This window comes from Condylura cristata, unplaced genomic scaffold (assembly GCF_000260355.1).
Source record: "Condylura cristata isolate star-nosed mole 26May11 unplaced genomic scaffold, ConCri1.0 scaffold00006, whole genome shotgun sequence".
NCBI classification, from domain to species: domain Eukaryota; kingdom Metazoa; phylum Chordata; class Mammalia; order Eulipotyphla; family Talpidae; genus Condylura; species Condylura cristata.
This window is the reverse complement of record NW_004567107.1, coordinates 24,974,444-24,984,385: the sequence shown is the minus strand read 5'-3', so window position 1 is coordinate 24,984,385 and position 9,942 is coordinate 24,974,444. Positions and strand designations below refer to the sequence as shown.

At 45.4% G+C, this 9,942-nt stretch overlaps 1 protein-coding gene across 1 annotated transcript in view; it reads left to right on the top strand.

The window, feature by feature from the left end:
* Nucleotides 1-7,340: 7,340 nt before the first annotated feature.
* NANS (N-acetylneuraminic acid synthase) overlaps nucleotides 7,341-9,942 on the top strand; it is a 20,673-nt gene continuing 18,071 nt past the window's right edge. Inside the window, exon 1 of the mRNA XM_004677973.2 lies at nucleotides 7,341-7,540. Coding sequence (XP_004678030.1) covers nucleotides 7,409-7,540 — 132 coding nt within the window. The 5' untranslated portion in view covers nucleotides 7,341-7,408. The remainder of the gene's footprint in view (nucleotides 7,541-9,942) is intronic.

The window sequence follows — 9,942 nt, the reverse complement described above, 5'->3', positions numbered from 1 at the left end:
CTGGGGATGCCTGAGACTTCTACAGGACCTCAGCTGACCTCTGGGAATGGGTGTTCCTATCAGGATCTTCACTGACTGGGTTGGGGCCCTGCCTTGTCCCTGGCCTACCCTTGGGTTCCCTTTCTGCTGGGACATCAACTCACTGTTGTCCTCCTACATCCATCGAGTGCCCCGCCCCCCCATACGACCTATGCAACTCCTATCCACAGTCACCCTGTCAAGCTCAGGCCTGAACCTCTCCAATCTGACTGACCCCCAATCCTACTTGCAGCAAAAGAAAAGATGGTGCTTTAACAGGGGAAAGAGAAAAAGAAAGGAGGTGAAAGGAATTCAAGTTCGCACATCATGGATAACTGTGATCCCCCAGGTGACCTACCCTGGACCCCGTTGTCCCTAAACAATGCCACACAGCCTGGCTTGTCATGTAACCCAGAATCTTTCCGTGACTTCCAGTGCTGAGTCCCCCACACTCCCAAACAAAGAGACACATGCTTTTCCAGCCGCCTTTCCAGCTTTACTAGGCCTGGCCATCCGCGCATTCCTGTGTGTTTCATTCTGACTGCTCATGCTGCCTCCTGTCTAATCACTTCCTTCATCTGCAAAACCCATCCCCTCTTCAAGAGCCATTAGCCTCCCCCACCGCCCAGCAGGTTTGGTGACCTGTCACAGCACTGGCCTTGGCTGCTCTTCCCCTTCTTGTCTCCTGCTAGACTGTGTGTCTGGCCACATGGCTGGGCCTGGCACCCTGGCACAGCATTCAGTGTACATTTTCTCAATAACCGAGTGTGTTCATTTCCTGGAGCTGCTCTAACAAAAGAACACTGACTTGGTGGCTTAAACAGAAATTTGGCCTCAGTTCTGGAGGCTAGAAGTCCACAATTATGGTCTTGGTAGGCTTGGTTCATCATATTGAGCGCTGAGAGGAAAGGAAATAGTCCATTTCTCTCTCCTTCTAGATAGCCATTGCCCCATGCTCCCCATGGGGTTGTCCTTGAATGTGTATGCATGTCTCGGTGCAAATGTCCCCCTTTTACAGCTACCTCGCATTTAATTGTACTTTGTTTCACTGTGCATCACAGGCTGTTTTTTACAAGTTAGTAAAAACATTACAAGGCTCAGGTGATAACGAACATTTTTTAAGCAATAAAATAGTTTTAAATTAAGTATGGTGCTATTGCACACTGAGTAGGCTACAGTATAGTGTAAGCATAACATGTCCACCAGGAAACCAAAAACTTTGTGCGACTGTACTGTGATACTTGCATCAATGGTGTCTGCAACTGAACCTGCAATAGCTCGAAGTTTTACCTGTATAAGAACACCTATCATCTCAGGTTAGATCTCTTCCTAATAACTGCATCTTACCTTACTACATCTCCAGTGTCCCCATTTCCAAATAAGATCACATTCTAGGGCATGGGGTGTTAGAACTCACATTTTGGAGGGACAGACTTCGTAACACCAAATGAGTGAACTATGGAAACCTCTAGGCAGAGAATGACAGTTGGATGCTTAAATATCCCCAACTGGCTACTTGAACATATAAGCAATGCGATTCAAAGGAGAACCTGGAGTTCATATGTAGAGAGCAGAGCCACAATCTGATTTGCCAATTGCCAATTTTGTGATCCTGTGTGAATCAGTTATCCCAAACTATTTGCTCTTTCAGCTTTGCTAATTCACATGACAGTCATATGCTATGTAACATTTCTGTTGATGATAGAGCACACTATGATGCAATCCCTATATATAGCCTGAATGTGTGGTCTGTGTGGTTCCACTCTTTGATGTCTGCACAGCCATGAAATCACCTAATGATGCATTTCTCAAAATGTATTCTGACCATTAGAAAATGCATGTTTAAGACTACTTTAAGGAACAGAGAGCTATAATAGCAGCAGGTGATGAAAATCAGTTTTACAAAGTTCTCTGGTACCCTCCCCAAATCAGAATCCACCAATTTGGTGCTCATAAAATTATATTTCCAGGTACCCATGTACTCCTCCAAAATGCAGTGAAATCAGTCTTCAGGGTAGAAGGAACCAGATCTCATTGAGTCGATTCCCTCTGGGAACCCCTGGCAAAATACCTACATGACTTCTGTTGTACCCCTCTGATGAGGCACTCAGACTCTAGGAGGCAATGTATCCCACCTTAGAGCAAAGGAAAGTTCTTTATCTCTAGAATAGTAAGACAACTTTTAATTTTACTTTTTATTACAAAATTAAGTAAACCAACTTTTAAAAAAGCTTTTTTATCCAATGATATTCTTGGGTCTAATTTTGCTCCATGGAAACATAGAAGGGAGGAAAAATGTAATTCAGCTTTCCCAAGGAAATCTGAATTCAGCTTTCCCTGCAAACATTTGACAATATCCATCATAGCTTGTTTAGTCCCTGATCACTTTTCTCCCAATTTATCTCAGTTGAATATTCTGGAATATTTCAACGATAAGATACTCATACAGCAAGGTTCCAGTGCCAGGTTCATCCATGTTGTAGTGCTTCATTCTCTATCTCTCTCTTTTTTTTTTTTTTTTTTATTGTGGAGTGGTAGTCCTACAGATAGTTAATTTGTATAGTAGGACCTACAGAAGAAAAACCAACCTAGTGGCCTGGCCCACATCACAAATATAAACTGAGGTCAGCCTGCACTGACAAGAAATACTTCTCATGGAAGCTTAACATACACCAACCATGACATTCCATCTCAGTTTCAGCCAGCTTACCTTACCCCAGGTGAGAGGCAACCAGGACACTTGACCAGGCTGCTGATGGATGTCTGGGAGTCACTCACGAAGACACAAACCTTAAAGCCTGTGAATAGAAGAGATTCCCAAGTCAGTTATCCCGAACTATTTGCTCTTTCAGCTCTGCTGATTCACATTATAGTCCTGTAATGAGAGAATAGTGAAAGTTGTTAAAGCTTTGGGAACTCTTCGAAATTAGGTTAAGAAGAGGTGTTGGAGACACATCAGTTACACTGTCCTAACTGTGGCGGGGAGCTGGTCTCACCGCCCGGCTGGCGTGGTGGTGGGGGGTGCGGGCAGCCGGCAGGGCAGAACTGGAGCATGAGACCCCTTCTTCAGTGTCTCAGCTTTTCTGGACTGTTCTGGGAGTCCCACACCTCTTTAAGACAGCCCTCACTACTGCCCTCTGGTGGTGACTGTCTCCATTTTGCAGGAAGTTTAGTAGTTCAGCAGAAAGGAACAGAGCTCGAGTGGAACCCAGACACATGGACCCCAAGACCTGTGCTCTTTCAGGATATTAAGAGTCCTTCAGGGTCCTGTGGGGCCAAAACACAGGCAGAGAAGCAAAGAGGTCTCCTTATTTGTTTCTAGTTTGTTTTCCTCACAGTCTTATTATAACATGCGGTTTTACGTGTGTATGGCTACAGTTTACTTTTCCTGTAAACTAGTTTACAAGAAAAGGAACACATATTTTGTTCCCCATTCTACTCCTAGTGCCTGGCATGAGCAGACCCTCAGGAACAATTTTTTGGACATGTGAGTACGGTAGCATTTGGGAAACGGAAGGTCAGAATCTTTCCCTAGAGCTAGAATTTGACTTTTATCTGCCATACAAGCCAGGTGTGATGGTAGGCTAATTTTCTCAGAGAGCTATAAAAAAACACCAAGACTGAAGGAGCAGGAAGTAGATGTGAGTGAAGCCTGTTAAAGGAAAAACTGAGAACCTTAGGAGAATCACACACTTTGGCCACAACCGCAGGGCAGGTCCTTGGCAGCTGGGGTTGGAGATCGTGGGTGGGTCAATACTTCACTTCTTCCTTAGAGGAACTTTCCAGAAAACTGACTTCATGAGCAGCTCTGAGAACAGTCATGCTTACTTATGAGATTGATTGTGGCCTGAGAAGTAAACATATGAAGCTGAATCTTCTCCATCACCTTTCATTTTTTGCACTTGATCCTTCAAAAAATGTTTACTGGCACCCAAGTGGTATTAAGAGGTCCTGTGCTTGGAGCTCAGAATAGAGCAGGAAACATGCCAAGACCTACCCTTAAAAGCTCCCAGCCCTGAGGACACAGTTCCTGTATGAGATCCTAAGCAACATAAGGACAGCAGCTGGCTTTCTTGTTCCCACTGTTTCCCTATGGCCAAGTACATGCTCCAGGTGGTTTCTCACCCAAGGGAGGTAGTCCAGTGAGAGCAAAAGACAAGAAGAGAGAGATTACCATAGAGGGTAATACATGAACAAGACTTTGGAGTCTTACAAGACTCCAAAGAAGATTGTTGGGCTGGTGCGAGATGTTTCTGAGAGGAAGTGACTTCTGCACTGTAAGGCCTGTAGAAGATGGCCAGGCATGGCTCAATATGGCAGGGGTGGAGTAGTGGGGAGCCTGCGGCCTCAGAACAATACCTATGCCAAAGCCTGGAGGTGAAAGTGTAACAGGGTGGTCCCCAGGAAAAGGGGAAGTTCCAGGTTCCCTGCCCCACCCCAAAAAGAGGGTGGAGCTGAGCAGAGAAGAGAAGAGAAGGAATCTGAGGAGGGAGGATGCAGAATGGAGAGCCAGGAGACCTGAGGAAGCCACATGGAGCAGGGAGCATGTGGTGAAGAAACCGTGCTTGTTTCTTGCCCCTGGACTGGTTAAGGCAGATGTGGGTGAGAGACCTGTGGGGAGGTGACTATGGCAGTGTTTATATTGATTTTGATGTTGTTCTTTTCCTCCCAGACTTGTCTGGCCATTTCTGATCCTCTTCTATGGGAGCTGGCCAGAAGGTGCTTTAGGCTTGTGGTGGGCTTTCAGGCCTTGCTTTGGACCAATCCCTTTGGGGTGAACTTTTACCCACGAGGGGATGGGTAATTTTGGTTGTTTAATTTAGAAACTATATTCTTTGTCTTCTGTGTTGTATACTCACTGTATTAAAGTTCCTTTTCGTTAAAGTCTTATATTTGTCTTGATGGCAGACCCTATTTAGAGCAGGCAGGTTTGGGAGTTCAGGGGTGCCTCTCTCTCCCTACTCTGTAACAGAAGCACATGTTCTTTGGGGGGAGCTCAAACAGTCTGTGTAGGGAACTGGAGCACAGAGTGGCAAAAAATTAAGGAGGAGTCCTAAATAGAAGGAGCCTTTGCAGGAGTAAAATTCAGGAGGGGCTTAGCATAGTCAGGCTGGCCAGTGGGCCTCAAGTTATGTCCATGACTCAGCACTCTGGGACCAGTTTCTCCAAAATGAAGTTCTTCCTTGGCCTCTCCTGCTACTAACAGGTTTAAATTTATCTTTTGAGGAACCTTGCCAACTGCTCTCATCCGTTTTGATAAATTGAACAATGATTCATTTTCCAAGCAGAAAAAGCAACAAAGAGCACTGGAAAATGGTTTTAAAGATAAGAAAAAGAGCAGAATGAAATCCAGCCCTTTCCTCCTCGCCATAGTAATTTTACTTAATTTACTGGAAGTTCTTATTTAATTACAAATAACATCAGACTAACTGACTTTACAGGATGGTTGTATTTTTAAATGGGATTTCTCTTTTTCCCCTTTAATTTCTACTCATAAACAAGTAATTCAAAACCATCATGTTCTCTTTGCCCAAAGAGTTAGTGTTAGATGTCATTTTCTCTGTGATCAGGGTCTGTTGCTCAGTCTCAGGTGTGAAAGGATTTTTAAACTTGAGAAATATGACGTGCATGCCATCCAGTCTGAATATCCCATATCAGGGGTGAATAAACCCTGCTGCAACCTCTTTCTTTTGTTGATTCCACAAGAGCACATCTTCAGAATCCCTCGACTGGGACCCTCTAGTCCAGGGTCCTCCTTTCATCTGCTTTTTATTTTTTTTTTAAAGATTTATTTATTTGTGCATACAGAATTGGGGTATAGGCCAGAGGTGGGGGTGTGTGAGAGGATTCACCAGAGACAGCAGGGAGCAGAAGAGGCTGATCCACCAAGTACACTGCTGAGGGGAGCAGCAGGGGGTGGGGGTGGAGACCAGGAGAGGTCTGCCACTCCACCCTATGTGGGTCACCTTCCAGGTGGGGATCAGACTCATGCTGAAGTGGCTTTAGATTCTTAGAGCTGTGCTTTAACCCGCTGCGCCACCAGGGAGGGCCCTCCATCTGCATTTAACAACTGAACTTTTACAAGCAAAGGTCTGAAGATCTACTTTTGCCCTGTTTCCTTACCCGCCCTGGGCTGTTCACCCCTCCAAATCTACTGATGCTGAGTCCACTGGTTTCCTCTTGCTTCTCATTCTCTTGGACTGGCCTGGGCCTCTGACCTTGTGGGTCTCCCTCAGGACACACTGTGGTCTCTGTCACCTGCTTATGATCCCTTCCTCTAGTCCTCCCTCTCCCTCCTTTTTTTCTGCTTTTTTTTTCTTGAATATTGTAAGTTTATTTTCTTGTCTAAGGTTACAAAAATAAGTGCATCAATTAAATTTGCACAAGCTCACTTAAATCACCTAACCTGACAAAAGTAACTAAATGGGCTAACCTATGACATGTCATTTCCTCAGAATGACTTCCAGATCTCTCTCCAGCCCAGATCTCTACTTCACCCTTCAGACCTGCCTTTCCTCCAGCCTAGTGGGATTTCACCTGCTAGTTATGCTAAGTGTTCCAAATCTACCCTTCTCACCTTGCACCCAGAGGGTGCCCTCCTTTCTGTTGTTATTTTGCTCATGAGCTCTGTAAAGTCAAGCTGGGAACCAGCAATTTTTTTCTTCAAACTGGCTCGTTTCTCAACTTTGCAACTCTGCACAGCATTCTACAAGAGCCCTAGATTGGAGGCTGTACAGGTCCTAATTCCAGCTCTGCTCCAGCATTCTGGAAGGCTTTGGAATGGACGTTTTTGAACCTGCTGTCTCACATAGTGGGAAGGGCTACCATTTATTGAAAAAGCTCATTACACGCCAAGTACCGTGATGAAGGTTTTCTACACATCATCCCACGAACCTTACGAGGTGGATTCTATACAACTTCCTCTTTCGAAAAAGGTAAATATTTAGAAAGACTAATGTATTCATGATCAAGATCTGATTAGTGGCAAGGGGCGGGCTCGAACTACCTGCACAATCCGTTTCTCCCATCGCACCGGTAGGCACAGTCTTTCCACGCCCTTGGGTGCAGGGTTTAGATTGTTCAAGGGCGCACGCAGAGAAGAGGTGGCCGTCAGAGCCCACGTCTTTCGACCGGTAGCACCTCGTCCTGCCCACCAGAAAGCTAAGGGACTTCCGGGTCCTGCCGCCTCACCCTCCTCGTGGGAGGCTCCTCCCCCTTTCCCGATTGGCTAATGGGAGCGAGGCGGGGCCCAGGGATTGGTGGCACGGCGGCCGCGGGCTGACGTGGCGGGGCCGGCGCGCGGCTCCCATTGAGCTGCTAGCCCATCATACCCGAGTGTTAGCGGCTACGGCGAAACGGGTGGTGTGGTGACGGGTCGCCAGTCGCCGCGATGCCCCTTGAGCTGGAGCTGTGTCCCGGCCGCTGGGTAGGCGGGCGACACCCGTGCTTCATTATTGCCGAGATCGGCCAGAACCACCAGGGCGATCTGGATGTGGCCAAGCGCATGATCCGCATGGCCAAGGTGAGGGGAGAGAACTGGGGAGACCCGGGGCACCGGGCAGGGGGCGGTGCCGGGGGCGGGACCTGGGCTTGGCGAGGACCTTCTGGGGGCGGGGCCTCTGTAGCTCAGGGTGGGCATGGCTGGGGAGCCGGGGTCGTGGGGAGCCTCGGAGCCCTCGGCGTCCAGCTCGCTTCCTGACGTTTGGCGTAAGATTCTGCACTTCATCCCTTTGCCGCTCTCCTGACTTGCCTTGACTTCAGTTCCCTCCTAGCCCCACCTCTCTCTCTCTCGCCCTCTTCTGGTGGTAGAGTAATCTTCCTAAAGCAGATTTATTTGATCCGATCTTGGTTAACTTCTGCCCTCGAGCGGACTGGAAAAAAACCCTCGTTAATATGGCCTTGGAGACCTGAATCGCCTGACTCCTTGCTGCCTATCATGTTTCATCTTGACATCTTCTAGCAACATTGAGTACTTGCAGGAGTTGCTGGATGTTCCTGGGATTCCTGTGATCTCTCTTGCCTGCTACTCCTTGCGATTTGAATGTGAAATACAACTACAAAGCCAGTACTCTGGGTTCAAATCCTAACTCTACCACTTACCAGTTGCGTGAGTTTGGGCTAATTATTTCTCTTCTGTGAAGCTCAGTTTTCTCATTTGAAAAGTCGGTTCGATTCTAACACGTCTTGAAATTGTGAGGATCAAATGAGCCAGCTCATTTAACGCTCTTAGCATTGTACTTCAGTACACAGGACTCAATAGATGTTAACGATTAGTTATGAATTTTCATGCTCCCTTTAGCTAAATTTCTACTCATGTTCAGGGCTACTTGGATGCTTTCTCTAACCCTAAACTCCTTTAGCTGTTTTCATCTAACTGCATAGTCGTCTGTTTATGTTTTTCTAGAGCTCTCTGAACGGGGGACTGTCGTGTTCTTTTTGTAACCCTAGACTCCCATTGAAATCTGTTTTTTGATTCCTTGGTTTTGAAAATTGCTCACTCTTTTCCCTTTCCCTCAGTCAGTGCTGAGGGAAATTTCTTCTTTCAGGTTTAGGTTTTCTCTTAGTTTTCAGGACTAATCAGGCTTTTATGAAAGTCCACTGAATCATAAAAATCACGAATAACAATTGCTAACATTTTTGAGTGCTTGTTCTCTGAGACCCTGGGCTAAGGGCTAGTGTACTTTCCTTTAATTCCTTCAGCGGCACAATGGGGTAGGTGCTATTGGTTTCATTTTAAAGGCTCAGAGAAGATAAGTGGCTCACCCACACAAGGATGCACACCTAACAATCAGTGGATTTCAGAACTTTGCTTCTCTTTCTTTCTTACTGTACCATTGTTTTCTATAAGGAAATTCCAGCCCTTCATTTAGGGAATAACCTGAGTTCAGATCCCAATGCTGAAGTAAAAACTATCTAAGCTTGAAGCTATGAAAACAAGTTATTTTTTCCTGCTCTCTGTCTTTTGAAATCATAGACTAGTTCTCCTGGGGGAGGAGAATGAAGATTTAGAGGCTGTTTTATAGTAGAAAGAGCAGTAGGCTGTGGCCAGGATCTCATTTAGTTGCTGAATATTCATGGGCAGGTGTCAGGCGTCTTTTCTCAGCTTCAACATCACTTTCTTCACAATAAGTATAGATATATTTGCTTTTAAATGTAAAGAAGTGGAAGTTTTAAAAATCCTTATTTCAGGTTTTTTTTTTCTTTTTCATCCAGTTGAATCACAATTACAAGCTTAGTTATGCAGTGTGTCATTCGCAAGCTGCCTCACTCACACTATCTGTTTGCAATATTAAAAGTTATGTTTATTCAGTTATTTTTATTTTACCATAGCAGAGTTACTCTATATTAGCACATAAATGGATCGTAATTAGAAATTTGTTTGTTGAATATACTCTTAACGTTCACATTTTGATACAAATAAAGCATTACACCTTGGCTCATCCTGGAGTTCTGCCACGTGTTTTCTTGTCAGCAGAGAAGCAATAAAAACTTGAACAAACCAATGTTATAGTACAACACAGACAGTGATCATTTTTGCCCTGAGCCTAGAGTTCACCATAACATTAAGCAGATAAACCATTATTTTTTAGGGAAAAAATTGGGCGAAGAGGAGCCTGCTCTTCTCTGCATACAACTGCAGTAGAGCTTTATTTGATCTCATGTCATTGCTCACTTCTGCTACTTCACTTTTATCATATTCCTCTGAAGGGAAGGTTTGCCTATGTGAAAATTAATATACAGAAAAGTGATTGTGTGCCTGGAAGAGTTCCCTTCCTGCAGTCAGAAACCTTCAGGACCCAGAGGACCTTACATCTCCTGCAGGAAGTGATGTTGCTTCCCCTCATCAGGAAGAAGAAGGGGGTCCTCTTTACCCAGCATCAGCCCTACCAAAAGATGTATAAGAGGGTATTGCTTTCTATTTTT